Below are 21600 nucleotides of genomic sequence, written 5' to 3' on the forward strand. Positions count from 1 at the left end.
TCATAACTCCATCGAAACTCTATTATAACTCTATCAAAACTCTATTATAACTCTATCGAAACTCTATTATAACTCTATCATAACTCTATTATAGCTCTATCAAAACTCTATCATAATTCTATCAAAACTCTATCATAACTCCATCATAACTCTATCAAAACTCTATTATAACTCTATCATAGCTCTATCATAACTCTATTATAACTCTATCAAAACTCTATCATAACTCTATCAAAACTCTATTATAACTATCAAAACTCTATTATAACTCTATCAAAACTCTATTATAACTCTATCAAAACTCTATTATAACTCTATCAAAACTCTATCAAAACTCTATCATAACTCTATCAAAACTCTATTATAACTCTATCAAAACTCTATTATAACTCTATCAAAACTCTACTATAACTCCATCAGAAGTAGAGCTGTGATGCCACCACTTAACAAACGTATTCTTGCCAATGGAACAAGCACAAGTTTTTTCTTCATTCATTTATTTTTGTAAAATTTCAAGTGAAAAATAAATAATTTTTACAGTAAAAGTGAATTTGTTTGATTTCCAGTGGGATTTCTATTTGTTCCATTGGCATTGGTGTTTTTATCTGATCTTCAAACCGACTCAAATTTAGCGGAGATAAATGCTAACGGTGCAGCAGCTACGCTAACCCCGGAAGTAGTGACTCCATTGCGTGTGGCCTTTTTGGCTAATGAGTCTGAGAAATAAGTAGGTTCAGTCACTCCCCGTTGAGAAATATTGATTGTTGTATTAAAGAGTTTTTAATGTTTTTTTCTCGCATGTTAGCCGGTATGCTAGGACCCGGAAGCGGAAGTTGTGACGCCCCACTTAACAAACGTGTAGAGAGATCATGGACCCAGTGACTGATATTAATGATCATTTGTGTAATTCATACATTCATTACACTTTCACGAGTTGTGAAAGCCGCTCAGCCCTGGAGAAGGCACTGGAGGAACAAAGGGGTGCAGTGAGAGATCTGAAGACGCTTCTCAAGTCGGAAAGAGACAAGTTCAAAGACTTTGCCAACAATTACACAGCGCAGATCAAGACTGTTGTGATGGAGAGAAATGAGCTGAGCAGGACAGTGGCAGATCAGCGGCAGACCGTGGAGAGCGATAAGAAGCAGATGAAGGAGCTGACCCAGGCCCTCGCCACAGAACAGGCCACATCGAGCGGTTTGCAGCAGGAGAAAGAAGTTCTCCTGCAGCACACGGAGAAGAAGCGAAAGTCAAAGTGGACGTTTTGGCAGCGCATTTAATTCACATTCATTTTCTCTTTCCATCAAACTCTCCCACTTACCATCCCTTTAAATTTCCCTCACGACATGCCCGAACCTGCCCTTTGCCCTCTGATGTACGTTTTGTCCAGAAGTGACGCTCACCCTGCTTTGTGGAGGAGGAAGATGAATGTTTGGATTTGTCTAGCTTCACCCAGGACGGTTACGAGTCAGGTCTGCCACATCCTAATGAAGGACCCGCCTCCTTGCCATTCTCAACCCTTGTTTTTTGTGTATTCTAAAAACCCTCCTCAGCAATTGATGGACGGTCTTTGAGCCTGATTGACGGATGTCCTGTGACTGATGTGGAGTCCCAGAGTCTGGTCAACTCTGGGATTCCACCTGAGCTGACACGTCCTCTTTACCATTCTTGGCTGTGGGGATTTCATTTGAACAGCCACTTTGCTACATGTCTCTCTGTCAGTGCTGTCTCGATGTAACGCGCTTTTAGTTGGTAGAAAAGCGCTGTACAAATGTGACCACTTGCAAAGAGACACGGAGCAAAGTGGCTGTTCAAATGAAATCCCCACAGCCAAGAATGGTAGAGGACTTGTCAGCTCAGGTGGAATCCCAGGGTTGACCAGACTCTGGGACTCCACGTCAGTCACAGGACATCCGTCAATCAGGCTCAAAGACAGTCCATCAATTGCTGAGGAGGGTTTTAGAATACACAAAAAACAAGGGTTGAGCACTCAAAATGGCTCCACAAAATGAGAGAGAAGAGAGAGAAAAAGAGAGAGAGAAAAAATGTGAGAAAAAACAAAAAGGGTTCATTTATTTTCACTCAAAATACTGTTTAAGCTTTGCCCACTAGCCTGTTAGCTTCTCCTTCGTGATCCCATTAGTGTGTATTGGTGACTCCGACCCAGTGGCAGCGAAGTTACAAATGTGGTTTTCCGGCCAGGGACACCAGGGGGAGATGAAAGACCCCCCGATCATCCCATTAACACTTGTATTACCCCCAGAGGGACTACGGAAAGGATTTATTATTGTTAACAAGTTACAAGTACTGCTTTAAACTGTGAAACTAATAAAAATGATATAGACTCATTAAATGCAAAGATATATACATTATATATAGCCTTTATTTGTTATCATTTTTATTATTATGGCTCAGCTTGTAAAAACCCCAAATTGATCATCTCATAAAATTAGAATATTTTGAAAATTGTAAGCCATAAGCATCCAAATTATAACAAAGGCTTGTCATATGTCACTTTGCATGTCATGAGTCTGTATCATATATTAGTTTCACATTTTAAGTTGAATTACGGGAATAAATGAACTTTTGAAAGATATTCTAGTTTTCCGAGTTTCATCTGTATGTATTCTAAGTTCAATTGAAGTATTTGTTATTGCCCCCCCAGCCCCTCACTCACAGAGCTGCTAACCATGAAGCAGCGTAGCACGTCTGTTTCCTTCTTCTAGACTTTGTTTGCCTAAGATTATTAACTCCATTTGTAATTTCGGCAAATTTGTTTTGTCACTTGCAAACTGTAGCAAAAGTAATATCTCAGAAGTGAAATCCAGAGAAATGCAGTTTTCAGAGACATTGTAATCCAAATGTGAAAGCGTCATCCATCACGGCGAAGACTGGAGCCGTGATTTATCCTTGGTTTTGTTTATTCCCCGACCGCTCTGTGCGTGAGGAGACATCTGCCGCCAGAAGACGCCCGCCGCTCACAGAACCCAAATGCCGGTAATGAATTTGCGCGGCAGGTGGTTAATTGTGCGCGTTTGCAAACCGACTCCCGAGCGTCGCGTTTCCAACGGGGCTCTGTCATTTCCCTCAGAAGTGTGGGAGACTGGGAGCTGTTTCTGCTGTAAAGTACGGCTCAGCCAGGAGTCGCTTTGATCGTAGGCAAATGACAAACGAGCGGATGATGAGAGATCAAGAGAAGAGACGGGTTTTGAGGAGGAGATGGAGAGGCTGAGGAGGCTCGGGTGGTGCAGAAACAAGGAGTGAAAGAAAACTGACAAATGTTGTACCACATTAGTATTTAATAGTGATTGGATTCCCAAACCTGCCGTACTCTTTTTCTATACGGGCCAATGTTATGCTCATGTTTTTGGATATTGTCTCCACTTTTGGACACGTCTCAGAGAAAATAACTGGACCTTAGTCTAAAAGAGCTGACCGAGAAGAGTCGCAGTTGCCATAGTTACCACTATGTAATTTTAAACTATAGGAAACGGCAAAAAATATAGAAGAATAATGATTCTGAGGAATAAAGTAAACAAAACATAAACTTTTTTATACGTCAAGCTTTTGCCACATGAAGGTTTCATCACAGTGATGTTTTGTTGCTCCAGCAAGTATTTTAGCTTACAAATAGTGAAAAAATACTATATGGAAAAAACTATTCGAAGAACTAGGGCAAGGCAATTTTATTTGTATGGCACGTTTCATTTGAAAATACATGTCAATGTGCATCACCAGAACACAGATTCAAAGCATGCACTTTTATATAACCCCCTCCTGGAACCGCCACCTTAACGTGGTGGAGGGGTTTGAGCCTCTGAATGATCCTGGGGGCTATATTGTCGGGGGCTTAGTGCCCCTGGTAGGGTCTCCCATGGCAAACAGGTCCTAGGTGACGGGTCAGATAAAGAGCAGTTCAGAAGCCCCTTATGAGAGACCAACAGGCCCGGTCCTTCTGTGGACCCACCACCTGCAGGAGGAGCCATAGGGCTGGTGCAATGTGATTTGGGCAGCTCCACCAGCTGCCCCCACGACCCGGCAACGGACAAGTGGAAGAAAATGGATGGATGGATGGATGGATGGATGCACATTTATATAACAATTACAGTACAACAACACTAAACATACTTTGCAAACGTGAAAAGAGTGAAAAGAAATTAAAAAATGAATAAACAAACTATGTAAACTTTATCATACTACCATTTACACACCAAATAAAAAGGTTTTGAGCCCTCTTTGCCTCTCTTATAGTCTCTTACAGACTGTTCTGGTGCATATTTGAAAAAGACCTCTCCTTGAGGTTCAGCTGAGACGGTTCATATGGCTCTAACATGTCAGAGACGTACTTTGGTGCCAGACCATGAAGTGACTTGTGACAAGTGGATAGTATAGTGTAACATTTTGCGCTGAGTTTTGTTTCACGGTTACGGCCAAGTGAGGACCGATCTGCGCCACAGCTGGACCGGCATAGGCTACATCACTTTCTCTCAAGACACGAACATTGTTTAGCTCACGTTGGGGTTACTATAGTTTTTAGTTTGACCTGTGAGAGCCTGTAATGCTTAAGGAAGAGCTCAAGGCAGCGTTGGTGCTGCTTATAAACCGCCTCAGCGACGCCCTCTCACAAGTGGCACAGGCACACAATGCAATGCAGCGCCACTCACAAGACATGGTGCGTTCCTTTTGTCAGTTAGAGTTAGAGTCAGTTAGTTATCAGTCCTTCTGTCAGGCACAAGATCTGGCCCAAAGGTTTTTAAAAAAGGTTGCATGTGCTGAGATATTTTTACAAGACCATATCAGTAACATGAACTCTTTTCAATGATGCCGAAGTTGTTGCTATAATCCCAGTGTGTGACTCTGTCCTGTCCCCTCCAGGCGTGTATCTACAACCCCCTCGTCTCCTGGTGCGGACCCCCACCCAGCCGGAGCGCTGGAGCCCCGACGGTCCAGCATGGACGTGCCGCGGATGGCAGAGGGCCTGTTCAGCAGCACGCTCTCGGGGGCGTCGGGCGGACACCACGTGCCCTCCTACCTGACGCTGGAGCAGAAGGCGGCCTTCGTCTTCGTGCTGCTGCTCTTCATCTTCCTGGCCCTCCTCATCGTCCGGTGTTTCCGCATCCTGCTGGACCCGTACCGCAGCATGCCCTCCTCCAACTGGACAGACCACACGGAGAAGGACACCTTCGACTACCGCATAGTCTGAGGAGGGCACCGAGTCACGCCGCTCTGTTAGGACGCCGCAGTGTGTCATAACGGGTCAAAATGGAATGGGATTTTCACTTTGTCGTGCAATAACTGTGCCAGATTTCCTTTTATAACTTACAACAAAATGATAACACTATGACGCTTTTGTAAATTATATAAAAAAAAACATTTACAAACCTTTCCTAATCATTTATAAGCACCCAAATATGGATTGATAATGAGCCCAAACCACAGATCTACAATAAAACTCTAGATAGCAAATGTGACGGCCATCTTGTGCATGTCCAGTTAGCTAAATGTTTTATAAAAGATCAAGCGCTTACCTACGCTTAACAGATTGCTCAACAATGCAAAGTTACTCAATTTGTCACGAACCGCGTTTGAAACAGAACAGCACGGTTCCATGGCACGGCCGAGTGAAAATCTTCCTCTGCTTTGAACCGTTATCACGCCGCTCTACACACCGCCGCCGTGCCGCCCGTTCGTCAGCCCTTTGGCCCGAGAACCCGCCAGGCCGTTCACCGGAAACGAATCTCCTCAGTCCAATCAATCTTTGAAGGAAAGAAACAAACAAACAAACAAACAAAAAAAAGAAATGGACGATAATCCAGCTTCTCCCTGCCAATCTGAACTGAGAGCCTGACGCCTCGTTTCCCGCGCCGGCCCGCCGTCTGGTCAGTTCGCCGCACACACACAGAAAAAAAAAAAAAAAACGCGGGATGATAAGCCATGTTCACATAATACACCCCCCTCTGTACCTTTATGACACAAGGATACAGGCCTGGCTGTAAGAAGAACCCAAGGAACCTTACAAAACGACACTTTGTCAGCCTCCGAGCGTAATTAGTTAAGTCAATGTAGAATATAGGTGTAAATGAGACTAAATATGATTAAAAATAAAAGGATGTAAACCGTGTCCAAGGTAGAAAAAACATCCAACTTGATCTCAGTCGAAAATGTATAAAGTTTAAAATTGAAGAAGCCAAAAGTTTGAGAAGCATGATTTTAGCTTCATGTTTACTCTCCAAAAACGGCAAAATCTTCAGGTATCACTGGCAATGTCCTCGGCCATTTAAAACAACAGCAAAAATAACAAAAAAGGTCATCTCTATGAGCACTCTGAAGTGTTCTATTTTCTGGAAAACGCTAAAACGGCAAGGGGGCAAAATCTGTCTTTTCGATTGGGCAGTTCGGCCCCCGCTCTTTAGACTTTGAAGGAAATCGGTCCACTGCAGACCAAAGATGCCGACCCCTGTCCTAAAAGATGATTATTTTACTGATTGTGTGAGGAAGCTGACGGTTCTTGAGTGCCACCTGACACTGCCTATCTGTCAAGGGGATCCTTATGACGGTGACACTCAAATTTGGGTCTAGAGCCTGTAGGGGCCCCCCCCCAAAAAAAAAAAAAAAAAAGCACTTGTTAAGATTTCCTACTTTATATCAGTATTCCAGCAACAGCCAATGCTATTTCTTGTGTCACATGTAATTTTAAGATGTAAAGCATTACATTCGATCCAGAATAGATTGACTTGCCATTATTGTGGGGCCTTCGCAGTTTTTTAAAATCGGTAAGGAGGCCGCGACACTCGAGATTTTGTTAATGGCCTGCCTTACGATAGCATCAGGGTCAGATATGGAGGGTCACGGGGAAACGCTAACTCTTTGACAAACAACAACAACAAAAAACGGTCCCAAACTTGCGGCGCCCGCTGGAAACGAGGCCGGACTGAACTATGCCATAACCGAGTGACCCCATGTGCGTGCCGCCGTGTAACGTGTCCGTGGACTACCTCATTCTCCATCCCATGTCTCCGCTCGGCACAGGGTCGAAACGCTCCAAGCCACTTGGATAAACACACTGTTTACACCTTTTTTTTACACTTTGGTTTTTGTAAGGATATCGTAGACAATCAGTGTTAGAATACTGTACTTCAATATTTGCTAAAAAAAACACACAAAAAGAAGAAGAAGAAAAGTTTGTTGTTTTACTACGTGCACAGGGGTCAAAATTGGGAGTTTATTCCAAGCGGGAAGAGTTCCAATGCCTTATGTCTTTGTCAAATGTAGCCATCTTTCAAAATCATATAGTGTTGACTGTATTCTGTGATTAAAGCTGGCTTAGATTTACATGGATGGAATTGGAAGGAGGTGCCCTTTAACGTTTTGGAAGAGGTTTGGAGGGGAAAAAAAAAAAACTGTTCTGGCCATTGTCAAACTGCTGTCCCACCACCAAAGGAATTGAGTTTTCGGTATTTGTTTGTGATAGGAAAAGAAACGACATTCGACGCACAAATCTAACGATGAATGCTGCAGTTCATCAGTTCTAGGGTTCTCGGGATGACAACGCCAGGACTCGTCGGTTCAGGGAGCATCAGGAGACTCAGTTTTCACATGTGGATTGGCCAGACCTTAACCCTGTTGAGAATCTTTGGGATGAATCAGTGGTACGACTCTCCCATCAACAATGCAAGCTCTTGGTGAATGTGTAATTTTGAATTGGCGACCAATTTCTCCACTAAAGGCAGGCAACTATTATTATACACACAGATCACTTGTCTAATTAGCCCAACACTGGCCCAGTAGCTCTTCTGAACCAAGTCAATCCCTTGAATTAGCACATAATGAGATAAAACAGCTTACAAAGCACCTAGCACTTGTTCTTACGACACTAGAGGCACGTTTGCACATGGTTAGCGAGCACATACCGCGCGGCGTTCAATATTAATTTAAGAGAACACGCTCTGTTACCACGGAGACAGGTGAAAGTGGGAAGAAAGGGGAAGACAAAGGGTGTAGGATAAAATATGCCTGTTGCCTTTGAACAGAGTTGTAAGTCATTTTGTACCAGTAGCATGAGACATGAGAAAGAGCAGCTATGAATTTAATCACTCTTACTGCCTGACTTTCCTATAAAGCGCAATATTGTGACGTCAAAACGGATGCGATTTCCAGGATTCCAGGACTTTTGACCATTTAAAAGACGCTGTGGAGTATTTTGTTAGAAATTCTTAACTGCTATGGCGAAGGTTCTCAGATTTCATCGGCTTGAATCATACACCCAGTACATTAGGATCAAATGTTGGAACGTTGCAGGGAAAATCCACCAGAAATCGCAGATTTTGCCGACACATTCCCACGCACCAATCGTACAATATGGACAGATTTTAAAAATGCATCTTAATCCAATTGCGATATGAAACGAGGGAAACAACGAGATGTTGCAACCTCTACATGCCTTTAAAAACACAATTACAGTTTCGTGACTCTTTCCTCGGTGATGGGACAGTGGTTGCGAGTCGAAACCCTTGTTTGTGCGTCTTGTGTGTCGAGTCCGAAGGCGCTCAGAGCTTCTTTAATGTCCTAGATGTCAACAACCAAAAGAGTGTGCCTCTTGAGCCTGTGTGTTCTGGTATTTGTCCGTGTGAAGGGGAAGACGATTGGTTTTGAAATCTGTTTTTGATGTCTTTCGTTTTTGTCGTGTGCTGTCCATTTTCCTGAATTGTACTAGGCATGGGACAACTGCGGATTCTGGATCACTATATATTTTTTCAGACTCAAGTTTTAATTAATTCCATGAAGGTTTTTGGGCCTGACAGAATGTGGTGACTTTTTAAGGAACTTGTGACGTGAGTTTTCTATGCATTTCTCTTGGTGAATTGGAGACACATGGTCACCCCAACTTTTCTCATTGCATTTTCTTAGGTCGATTTCTAGAATCGCTTCATCAAAGTCTCATTCTCTTCAAACGGCAGAATCTGATTGACCTAAACGCTTAAAACAACGGCTGCACTAGTTTGATTCTTTTTTCTGTTTTGACAGAACAAGTCCAGAAAAGTCATTTGACTGCTCAGTGCTCAGACGCCACAGCAAATCACTTGCACAGTGATTTGGCAGATTTTAAAGCCTGTACGCCCTTCAAGTGTCTTAACATCTGTAGTTCCGTCAGCTCTTGCTTTTTTTCTCTATGCTTCTGGACATGTAAGAAGCAGTCTCACAGCTGTCGAATTTTAGGTAAAGTTTCTCAAAGTATAAGCATCTTTGTTCATCTCTAGGGAAATTGTTCTCTGCTTTTGGACAGTCCTTCAATGCCACAGGGCAACCTGTCATAAGCAGTGGACGACTCAAGTGCAGTGTCTACGTCCCATCTCTAACTGGCTAGAGAAAACCCACCCAGAGTCGAAACTCCACACAGAAAGAAAGGCCCACCCATTTCCGGAATCAGTGCCAGAAACGTATTGTTCTGTGTTGGGTGACAAAATTTTCCAATTTACACACTGGTTACAATTCGGTTTCTGGGGATCCAAATATTGTCCATCTCATGGCTATGACATGCACCAATCAGCGTTAAGATGATAGACTTGACATTTTAAATTGGTTTATGCTTTGAAATTGACATTCAGGTGGCCCAAAGACATTGAATTGTGTTGTGTGGCTTTGACAAATCTACAACTTTGAGGAAATTCATGGGATTACAGGCCAAAAGCTTAAAAACTGGATAAAGTGGGACTTTGGGTCACCCTAATTCTGTCACAAGAGCGCAAACCACTGCCACTGTGCCACCACAAAATGAGGTGTGGCACAAACGACGCATCGATACCTTTCCTACCTTTGCTTTGCACCAGTTAGTCCCATGTTAATCCAAGCAGGCAGTACTAGACGACTTGCACATTGACAAAGTTGTATGCCTTCTTAGTATAATCACTACATCTTCTACCCACAGAGTCTCCCACTGTCCCATGCCTAGTCCTGACCTAAACAGCATTTTACTGCCTGCACTGGTGTATTGACAGTTGGTATGCCAGGGTCGCAGCGTCGATGGAGATGTATTGATTTAACACATCGAAGCCCTTTACGAACCGACCGTCGTGGCTCTTCTGTTGGGCAACTCTTCAACTGTGCGCCTTATAGTGTAGATTGTTTACAGTATCGTAGGTCGCAGAGACACCCAGATGGACTGTTTGACTGCGGGTGTCTTCGCGCTTTCACAGAGATGTCATACTACCACAGAAAAAGAGAAAACATCAAAACTGGGTCTGGACGATCCCAGGACATTTCCGTGACGACATTCGATGTTTTGTGATCTTTGAGGCCTTTTTCGAATCCCAGAGAGGTGGAATAGAGCTTTTAGTTGGACAGAGCGAGCGCTGCCCTTGACATATGATATATTTGTGAAATTAAACACAAAGTCAGGAGGTCCCTGTGTAGACCTTGGACACCCTGAAGACACCACATCTCCTGGATGGCCAGGGAACACCTTGGAATCCTCCGAAACGTGAAATCTGGGCAACTGTGCTCAGATGGATACCATTCTCTGCTGTTTTGGCATTTCTCACAAATCTTTCTTGACTCTTCAGCCAGGCAGAACATTTGCGAGCACTGTGTTGTGATTGGCCTGCGGTACAGGAAGCGTCTTTTGTATTCCATAGGCAATCGTCATCTGGATTTCTTCCTCCTTCTCGTTTATCAGTCATCTCTGCCGTGGCATTGACACTGTGCAGTTGCTCTTATGTAAACAACAGCCGTAGCATTAATAGGGAAACATTTTTGCCTTCTTGCATAGAGTAAAATATCCAATCTGACAAAAAAAGGAAAACGGATGAAGCGGAAGAAAAAGGATGGATGGATCGTGCCAAGTTTAATAAGCAAACCCTGAAAATACTGTTAAGGAGTTTCCACAAGAACATGAGCAAAGGTGGATTTTGAAAGAGCACAAACTGATGAACGAAAATCCCACATCCGTGTAAGTTGCAGAACCTTTTCCCAGAACTTAAGCCGGCAGTGCTCGAAGTCAGTCATTGTGGAGGACGGTGACAATTAGCTTTATTCCACCTCTCTGATCTTCTCCTGTCGCCGATGTCGCCATGTCGTGCTGCGGTGGCGTGTGCTTCAGTCTCCTGCATGCTCCTTTCTCTGTGCATGGTCAAAAACTGGTGATTAAAAAAGAAAAATAAGAAAGTGCTTTACCCTCTCCCCTTGCCGTGGCTGTGGGCCAGTTGCTCCAGCAGCTGTTAAATATTTGTAAGTGAAGAGTTCTTTTCTTTCCTCTTTTCTTTGGAGATTTCCGCCTTGAGACGTTCCTTTTTTGTAATAAAAAATGTTCACAATGCAGTCTCCCGTTGTCTCCCTTCTTGTTTGCTTTTTTTTTTGGGGGGGGCACGCTTCGGAGGTGTCAGGTGAGAAGGATAAACAAAACCAAAAAAATAAAGAAAAAGGAAGCTATTCTCCAGACGGCGTTGCCCTTTTCAAAGGCGAGACGTGTTGTGCGCCGCGGGCTTGGTACATTCCTTTTCGCAGGTTTATCAGCGGCTGCCAGTTCTAGCCGTGGGAGCCGGGATTGTTTTTTCAGAGAGCAAACACTCAGTCTGGTTTGTGCAGAGCGGGGTGTGTCAAGCTGCGGGGCGCGGGCCACTCCGTGAGCCGAGGAGCCTCCAGAAACAATGGTCGCCTCACGCGCAGCAGCCCATTTCTTACATCTACAGCCCACCCAGTCCATCCAGTTGCAAAACGAATGGCATCTATGGGCAGATTTGGTAAGTTAATGGGCTATAATGTGGTTAATGTGGCAGTGAATTGGGTTTTTAGTGTGATATGGCATTGTCAAGATTAGTCTGTGCTCATTTTCACAGAGCTATTATTGAATGTGACCAGGAAGTGCCTTTGTAATTTGTCATTTCCTCCACAAGTATCAAGTCATGTTTTCCCTTCCCACTCCCGCTTCACAAATCAAATCGTGTTAATGCGAGCAAAGCAGAAGCTGAGACTCGCTCTCCTCTCACCTCTGTGCAGATCGCTGGGCGCTGGGATCAAGCAGCTGAAACCGATACTCTCGGAAATCACTCCCGATGTACACGACCCAGGCCTGTGCAAAGCTCACTGTCCAGCTCACTCCTCCTCAAACGTCCAGCTCATTGTGTCAGAGAGGTTTGAGTGCTTGAACGATATAGGACTTTGTTCCCCTGGTGAGGTCTCCCATGTCAAACAGCTCCAAGCAGTTGACTGTACATAAGGGCCAAATCAGGCCAGCATGTATTTGGCTCCTCAGATGGTTTTAAAAATATAAACCTGTTAAAATACTCCAGAAATTCATAAAATAGTATGAATTCCTTTGGGGAATTCATTAGGGGAGGACTCCCAGAACCCTTAACTTTGAAAATATAGTCTATATACCATTTGTAAAGAAAAAAAAAACAGAGATTGAGTTTGGGTCTACATGGGGAAGTTAGGCCATCTTGTGAGTAGAAAGAAAATCAGCCTGTGATTCAGCAAAATTGCTTACTCTTGCATATGAAGGGGCTAATTAGCTCCTTTCTCTAATGGACTTCCCACTGACACAATGTTGCTGTTTTAAGTCATTATCCGACACAGGCTTGTAATTCTGATCTCCATGTGTTTGATAATCCAATGTTTTTCCTTTCTTGATTTGAACTGTACCCTTCAGCCTATTCTATATCATTAAACTGGCTTCAAAAACCCAGCCAAACGGCTAGCATGAATGAGCGTCCGTTAGCCCACGCTGAGCGAAATAGGGGAAACCACGCCTCCCACAGGATGTCGCTATTTCACGGTCAATGTGCCTGGCCGACAGGTCAGACAAAGAGCAGTTCAGGAGGCCCTCATTATGAGACACCAGCGATGCTGGTTGCATGGGTTAGCAGTGCTGGGGGCTGAGCCTGAAGGAGAGTCATGAGGTCGTCCTCCTGTGGATCCTCCACCTGCAGAAGGACCCATAAGGGGAAGGTGCAGAGTGATCCCTGCCCCTGCAACCCCCCCGCCAACCGATAAGCAGAAGAAAGTAGATGGATAGATTTGAGCTAAGTTTTCTTTATAATGTATAAATCTTTATTCTGAGAGTAGCTTTCAGCGCTTCATGTTCCTTAGATACAAATTGACAATGTGCATACAATGAATAACATGAGGTATTCACTCACAAACACACAAAGGCTTGTTCTAAAGCGCATCCTCTCCCCCCAGACACAGATGTGGTGTCGTCTACGTGATACGCAGGTATACGCCGTATAACCACCAGAAGGCCTGCAGAATCACTGTATAACCACTACAAAGTGGGCAAAGATATGTATCACTCATTTGTGCAGTGTTATTTTTGCGCTTTCTGCCCGATTAGAGACCAGCCCAAACTCCACAACTAGTAACTATTTCCTCCCCTGACACCGAGAGAGGGGAGCGGCATTTCATCCCTCTCTCTCTTTCTCTGTCTCTACAGGCACGGTTCCCTCTCAGCTGCTCCCGTGTTGTCCGGGCACAAAATAAAATATGATATATCATATATATGATCAGTGTGCGCCAGGGCTATGCGAATACCATATGAAAAATATGTACTTTATAGTAATACTAAATGTGCCCCCCCCCGTGGATTTAATATGCCCCCCTTAAGACTGACGTCTGGCGACGGGACTGCGAGTACAGATGACGGCTTAAGAACCTCCACCTCCATGTACACGTACACGTACACACACATACTATATAGGTTACTGTAAATACACACTTGTCAACCACATCCTTAAACAACAAAAGACATTAATCTTGCTGCTTTTATTGTGGATGACACGAGTCACTGTCCCTGCTGTTCTCGTATCCATTGACTCTGACATCTCCTCATAATGTCACGATGGTACGATTAGATAAAGGCTGTGTTTTTGCTTTGCCTTCAGTTTCTTTATTCCGCCGAATTCTCCCGGAGTTTGTCAGAGCATCTTGCAAAGGAGCAGCACCGGATCAGAATATAAAGTACAGGCTGATCTCTCCGAGGGGAAAAAATGCAACCGCTGCTTTTTGGATTACGTAACACTATAAGCCTAAGAATGCAATAGAGAAAATAAAAATGTCCCCCGTTTGGATGTAGAAGGATTTAGCTCGAGATCAATAGAAAAGATACATGTGGGGTTTGCTTGTTAGTCGTGTTCGTTGCAAGGATGTCCAGGCTAACTGGAGAGGACGGGGCGTAGGAGCTAACGGAGCGAGTGGATATTCAGCATGACAGGCAACAATCTGACGCATCAATCTTTTGGCAGGAAAAGAAGAAAAAAAGGGAAAGAGAAGGCATAGGCAAAGGTGCTTTTATGCCAGTCTGACTTTCAGAGTGCGTTGAAGGGGAGACATTTTTCTTAGTTTTAAATCTGGAGATATTGTTTGTTTTCTCAACACACAGTTGTGCTCAAACGTTTACATAACCTTTTCACTCATAGTTAGTGGTTGTGCAAGTAAGCAACTGACTTTGCTCTTTTTAGATCATAATGTGTGTGTGTTATCATTCATATTCTCATCCAGGGTATGTAATCTTTTGAGCACAACTGTACACTTTCCCTTTGAAAACAGAAACACTGCCTTGACTGCACAATAAGGCGTCTAGTTACTGCACCAAGTCGACATTTTGAAATTGATATTTCTCACATGGCGTTTTTTGTTTGATGGGCAAAAACTCACAACTTTCCTGATGCATGTCTATGAGCATCAACTTACTTTGAAAGAGCAACACTGTCACAGAAATGTAAACCACTGGCTGCGAGTTCACAATACGTAAAAATGTGCTATGATTAGCCCAGAAAGAAAGAAAAAAGACAAAACAAACTTCAATCCAATTACAGATAAAAATGTTTAGTGTTATGGCACCATGGCTCCAGGCTCCATCCTGTTATGCGTTTGGTTGTGGCTTAAACTTGTGTGTTTCCCATGATGTAAATGAGCTGCTGTTGTGGTGGATTGTGTTTCGAGTCCTGGCTGGTGATTGGTTCCATTGCTCTGCCGCTGGCTGATTGGTGGGGCAGCTCTACACCTGGGGGAAAAAGTCTAGTCTCGCCAACCAGACTCTGCTTCTTTACAGAAGAGGGTCTGGCAACACTCCATTGCGCGCTTTCAAAGGAAGTGACGCAGCGATATGGAGCCTGCCGACCAATCAGAGCAGCTCCCTGAACGGGCGTCACGTTGTTGCGCCTTTGTTTTGTAGTTTTTCAACACAAGCAACCACTTCACGTAATGCTCCGGTATGCTTGTGTTCTTAAGTTTTGCTGACATAAACGACAGAAGTCATTTACTGAACTCCGTGTGGCAGGAGCGCCATTGTTAATGTCTGAATGATACAACTTTCTTGTCGCTGTTTCTGTCGTCACATCCGCTATGTTCTCATTGGCTGCGCTTCGGTTGTCCCACATTAGTCCCTCCTCAAGCATTAGCTTTTCTACGACAGGGTCGCCAGACTAGTCTCCTGTTTATTAATTAATAAACATATTAATTAATAAACATCGGAGATTAGTCTGGATGCCAGGCTAGAAAAAGTCACCTGTGCCAGCCACTCCTTTAAAAGGACCGGGGGGTCCTCTCTGCCGGTGCAGCAGCTCCACGAGGAACTCGAAGTGAGTCGTGCAAAGCAACAAGTTTGTGAAATAAAACTCCTAACAAAATGATAAGCAACAGTCTAGGGGCAGGCGAGCCATAAACTCTGGTCACAGAGGAGATCGCTTTGAAGCTCGACCACGTCTCTTTCACTATCACAAGTTTGGGAATAAACAAAATCACGTGAATGAGAGCAATAGAAGCTTAATCAGGTCGTGTGATTGTTTTTAACCGAGGGAAACATCGAGGTTGTGTAGAATACAGATTTTTGTTTTTGTTAAGTCTGTTCATTCTGAGCTGTGGAGCTTGATCTGGGCGGTGGTGACGGAGCTGAAAATAGAGTTGATCCGTGTTTTTGTCGGGGCAGAACGGTGAGGCAGCTGGAGAGGAGGGGGTGGAATGTTTCTTAACTATTGAAATAGCAACCTATTTGGAATCTGCTGGTAAAGCTAGTTATTACTGGAAAAAATCTGGATACATTGAAATTTCGCCTCGTTTTTTTAAGTGATCATGGCTCAATTAATCAGGCTAGGAGTGAAATCTTGAAAAATCCTTCTGAATCTTCTTCAAAATCTTCCACAAGACTGGAAGCTTTGTTGCCGGTTTAAGTGCTGATGTTGAGGAACGTTACATTTTGAAAGCAAACCTGAAAATGTAAAAAAATGAAAATGCCTGCAGTGTCGTGGATATACACACACAGTCTCGTCACAGAACAGCAATTAATCTGTCTGCTCACTTCACCACAAGTCTTTCTGTTTCAGCGCTATTATTTACCGAGATTATATGGAGACGAAACAACATTTCAGAACATAAGTCTTCGTCTCACAGTCTGAAATCTCATTAACTTCTGACAAACACGAGCGGCAATCCAATCCGAGCCCCGCCCCCCTCCTCCCCGGCGCAAGGAGCATCACCAATCGATGGCCCGTCATGCTTTACGCAACGTGCCTCGTGTCAAAGAGAAGCCGCTGATAATTGAATCATTTTCTTTTCTCACATTTCAGTCTTTTCTCCAAACGGGCCATTTCACTGCCCGTTAATTTAACGCTCCCCGAACAGCTGGCGGAGGCGGGCGTATCTGCGGCTGCAGCGCGGACACCGAGAGGGCCATATTAGTGTGTTGTATAATTGATTTCCGTGTGATCGCTCCCGTAGCAGGGAATCAGGCAGGTGGACGGGGCTAAAGCTGACGAATGGTGGACGGTCGGATGGAACCATAGTCATACACTGGGCTTGGTCCAAAAAGACTTTATTATTTAGCACTTAAAGGATCTGTATCATGCTATTTTAGCCAATCCGAAGTAAAGTATTATTACATCTATATGATATATTGTAACTCTACCACTACCACTCTACCAAATATAAGTATTTTCAGGAGGTATTTTTCAAACCCGGAGGACACAACGCTTCGATTCAGTTAACTCCGCCCCATCTCTCCGCCCATATAACTTTACTGTAGTAGCAATAAAAATACCACAGCAATAAGTGAAGATACTTCACAAAGCAGTTACAATGAGTTGACATCTGCAACACAGCTTCATAAATGGCTAACATGCGTTTTGATTGACTCACTGCTCTGTCCAGGCCGCTCCATCAGATTGTGGGACTGGTTTTGGGTATAAAAGTTAATCCACTTTGATTCTGGTGAAGGTTCACCAAACATCCATCAGAGACAGTCACTGAAAAACACTATTCTGGCTGATAGTCGCTGAATCCCGGAGAGAAAAAACAACATCTGGCAAGTGGCCTCTTCTTTAGCAAGGTTAAACAAAGTCTGTCCTCTTGTAGCCAAACACGTTTCTTTTCCTCTGTGACATTATTGTTAGGTAAGAAAAAAGAACAGGCATGTCCAGAGTAAGTTAGAAAGAGCTCCTTCACAGCTGTCGGTACAAACATGACATCTGCTCAGACACTCAGCACTTCCATTTTTTTTTTTTACACATTAAAATTAGGCCGTAAGGCATTACATTACAGACGTCGGGCTCTTCCTGTTTGACACTATGATGTAAAAAACATCAGAGTGTCACAAGGCGGAGCAGCTGCTCAGAGAGCAGGATTCAGGAGGATTTCTGAGAACCCAAAACCACTCTGGGAGTGTTTTTGATAAGGAAGCAGAATAACAACATGGCTATATTTTGCATGATATAGGACCTTTAAAACAATCCGATTGTCAGAGAGTAAATTGCACATACATTTTTCCCATTGGTGTTTATATGATAAGACTAGGTATATTGATATCAAATCATAGGTTTTGACTACTGCTATAATGAAGTTTTTGCCTTCTGTCTCTGTCATTTCAGTGATAGATTTTCACCAATCAGAATCGCGGAGCCTTGTGATCTCAGGTTCAGCTGCAACAGATAAAAAGTTCTGCGTTTCCCTAAAGCAGATTCTAAAGTGTTTAGATAAACGCTCTGTGATTCCATCCCGGACTTATTTTATCCCTGTGGCTGTCGCCCGCAGGTTCGCTGATGTCGGGGAAACTCCTCCAGAAGAGGGCACTGTCCATGTTCAACCAAATCTTTTTGAAAGTAGCAGCTTATTTTGTATTGTCCTAATGTGTAGAAGTTTGAGCAAGAATATGTTGTTTGCCAGTCTAAAAGTAATAAGACATCACTCATCATTTCAGCAGTTTATGCATTTAAAGATATCAAATATACCAAATCGCAAATCGAATCACAATCGCAACATTTGTAAGTGTTTTTCGATTATTGAGATATCCAATATTGTATATCATAACAATAGTGGCTCAGATGGTAGATCCCAGCTCACCACCTGTGTGAATGTAGTCAGCGAGTGGTTGGTGGTGTTCAAAGTGGCTGGTGGAGCAGATTGACAGCCTTGTCATGGCGACGTGTAAACAGGCACAGCTGCATTTTTTACCTTTTTTCTGCTATAAGATAGAATCCCAACGAAAGAATTAAGGCTTCCTACTGTGAATCCTCATGGGGGGAGGGACGGAAGGCAGACGTGGGCCTAAACCGCTGCAACATGCACTCAGATGGCATCCAGAGTGGAAACAATGACCTCACACACAGAAGCGCTACATTAGAAAGAATCAAGTACCTACCGGCAATCTGGTCTAACATCCTGGCCTAATGGAAAAGCCGGGTGGCAGCGTGTCTCCTGCTCTGAGCCTCACGCATTAGAAATACTGTCAATGCGGAAGTATGTTTGGGAGGAGGCGGGAGCTACGGTCTACTAATAACAACATAGCAGAGAAAAACACTACGTAAAAGTGCTTTAAAGCTAATAACATCCTTTTCATCTGTGGCGTCTTCATCATGATCTGACGTAAATCTCAAGACTCATCTGTCCTCTCCTTCAGTGTAGAGAAATGGTAGGAATAATTTGATATTTGATATTATTTTATATCGTTAGATACATTTTTTGGCCATGTCGCCCTGCCTATTGAACATAAACCAAGTATCAATGACAACGCTGCGTCCGAATTTAGATGAATAAGTTCTTAGGTGCTGTGTAACGGCAAGAGGAAGTTCTCTCCAAAGAGCTTTGAAAGATCGGTCCATCAGCAAGTTCTGTGCAACTATTTCAAATTAAACAAAACACCAAATTATTGAAAATAATACTATTCTGAATTGAGCTTTGCTATCCTCAAAGCAGGATTCTTCTTCAGATTGCGGAGTGGGCATCAGCGCGACCCGGGGCACAGGGGCCAGTCCCATCAGTGGGCTCAGCGCCGTCACCCGAGGTTATGAGGAGAATAGCAGAGGAGACATTATGTGGATGAATAATTGAAATGCCGTATCCCTCCGTGAGGTAATGTCTGTGAAGCCATTATGACACTTTCCATTATTTATACATGGGGAGCGGAAACAGTAGCTGGATGGTTTACACTATGTTAAGGATTATTATGCAAATTGTATTTCAGTGCCATAAAGGCGACACGTTTTTTCAATGAAACTCATGGTTGGTATTGTGTCTCAGGGCTCTTTGAATCACTGACATCAATCTCAGACGCCTGTGATGATTAGTTGTCAGATTAAGCCCAGTTTAAGGAATAGGCCACCGTTTTTACATACTGACATATGTTCTTACCTTAGCTACGAGTTGCCTTCACTGCGTGGATGTGGAAGTGCTCTTAAGGTATTATTACGCTTTATAATGTAGTGCCCCTTTTCATCCGCTTAGAAATGTAGAAATTTAGAAGTTTAATTTTGTGTAACTAGACTTGGATCGTGTAACTTTTCACGTAACTGTATTTAAATAAGGAAAACGTGGAAGAGCTTAGTTGCTTCTAGCTTCATCCCAGTTTGGAGCTATAGAAATATGCTGGGAGAGGCTAAATGCTAACAATGTCTTTGGTCTATTTACGTGACTGAGCACACACACAAAGACCACACAGTTACGCATCAACTCGTCTAAACTAAGGTAAGAACAAATCTCAGTATGTAAAAGCGGCGGCCTATTTATTTTAAGGGAAAAACGACTGAAAAAGGGCGTTAAGCATTATTAAGCAGACCACCATTTTCAAGCAATATGGGAAAGAAAAAAGATCTCTCTGTTGATGAAAAGCGTGAAATTAATGCCTTGGTCTAGGTATGAAAACCTTCGACAGTTCACGAAAGATTAAGCGGAACCATCGCACTCTTAAGAGACATCAGATTAAGAGAACAGCTGCTACAAAGCAGCAAGCAGGTATTTGAAGCTGCTGGTGCCAAGTCTCCCGAACGTCAAGGTGTAGGACCCTCCAGAGGCTGCAGTTGTGCATAAACCTTCTATCCGGCCTCCCCTAAACTGTTAATTGAAGCTTATGAACAGAAACGGCTGCTACAGCATGACATGGTGCATAGAAGAAAGTGGTCAGTCAGAAACACCATATATTTTTCAGAGGTCATTTTCACATCTTTCAGGGAGCCTAAAGGGGCCGACCAGCTCTCTCACCATGATTCTGGCCCAAAACATGACTGTTACGCCCTCTTTGTTCTAGGGTACAAAGGAAGGAACACAATAGATTGAATTACTAAAACTGCATATTTTAATTTTACAAAAATTAGGAATAAGGGAACAAAAGGAGGCCCAACGGGTAAAACAAAAATAGCACTAACGAAAACCAAAAGATGAAAACGAACAAAATAAGAACTACTTAGAAAAGTTACCAAAACAAATAATTCAAATTAGTTCCTACAAAACAAAGCAACCTATGGAACTAATAACAAACAAAGCGTCTTAACTAAACAAACAAGTCACTAACAAAATCAGGGTTGGCCATATAGTGAAAAAACTTAAAGACGCGAAGGCGAACTGGGTCGCTTAACTCCCCAGCCGCCTCGAACAAGGCGAAAGTCCTTGGCTTTAACGGGAGTGGCCTTCCAGGTGCTGAGCCCGATTGGCAAGCCGGTTGACGAGCCTGGTCTGTGGATTGGTCCGCCGTGATGGAGGTTGTCCAATCCGTGACGAGCCGGCGGAACAGGAGCGGACCAATCATGCGGCGGGCCTCGCCAAGCGGTTTCGCATATATTAAAACAAAACAGAGATTTTGAACAGAAATAACGGGAGTGCAACGGGGCTGAAAATCCCCATCCGTAACAATGACTCCGGCCCCTCTTTACTGACGTCACAGCCTTGTTGGGACATGGTGGCCATTCACCAACCATCCACTACTCCATCCATCTGACCATCCAGGGTTACACGGCCTCATCAGTGAACAAGACTGTTTGATAATGAGTCTGCATGTGTTTCTGAGCCACTGCAGCCGTTTCTGTTCATGAGCATTAAATTATCAGTTTAGGGGAGGCCGGATAGAAGGTTTATGCACAAACGCAAGCGTGTGGCAATATAACAAGAAGATTTCTAGAAGTTTGGAATATGTGCCCATCACAAGAGATGTCCATGTTTTACCACTTCACTTGATGTAGGAGGGATATGTTGTTTAGCCCCCATTTCAAAGGGTCTGAAAGTGATTGAAGTGAGGAGAAATAGAGCGAAAACTAGAAAGCCCGTCTGATGGACAAATCTAAGTTTGCACTGCTCTTGTAAGAGAAAAGAGATCTTCTTTTCATTCTATTACACCAATTTACTCAGAATCAA

The 21600-nt window shown here is 43.5% G+C and overlaps 1 protein-coding gene across 1 annotated transcript in view; it reads left to right on the forward strand.

Moving 5' to 3' along the window:
- Positions 1 to 5765, forward strand: part of LOC306966096 (cortexin-3) — a 30554-nt gene extending 24789 nt beyond the window's left edge. The window contains exon 2 of the mRNA XM_079560727.1: positions 4873 to 5765. Within this exon, the coding sequence (XP_079416853.1) occupies positions 4949 to 5200 (252 nt within the window). The 5' untranslated portion in view covers positions 4873 to 4948 and the 3' untranslated portion in view covers positions 5201 to 5765. The remainder of the gene's footprint in view (positions 1 to 4872) is intronic.
- Positions 5766 to 21600: the final 15835 nt, after the last annotated feature.

Source organism: Gobius niger (genome assembly GCF_951799975.1).
Source record: "Gobius niger genome assembly, chromosome: 8".
Taxonomy (NCBI): domain Eukaryota; kingdom Metazoa; phylum Chordata; class Actinopteri; order Gobiiformes; family Gobiidae; genus Gobius; species Gobius niger.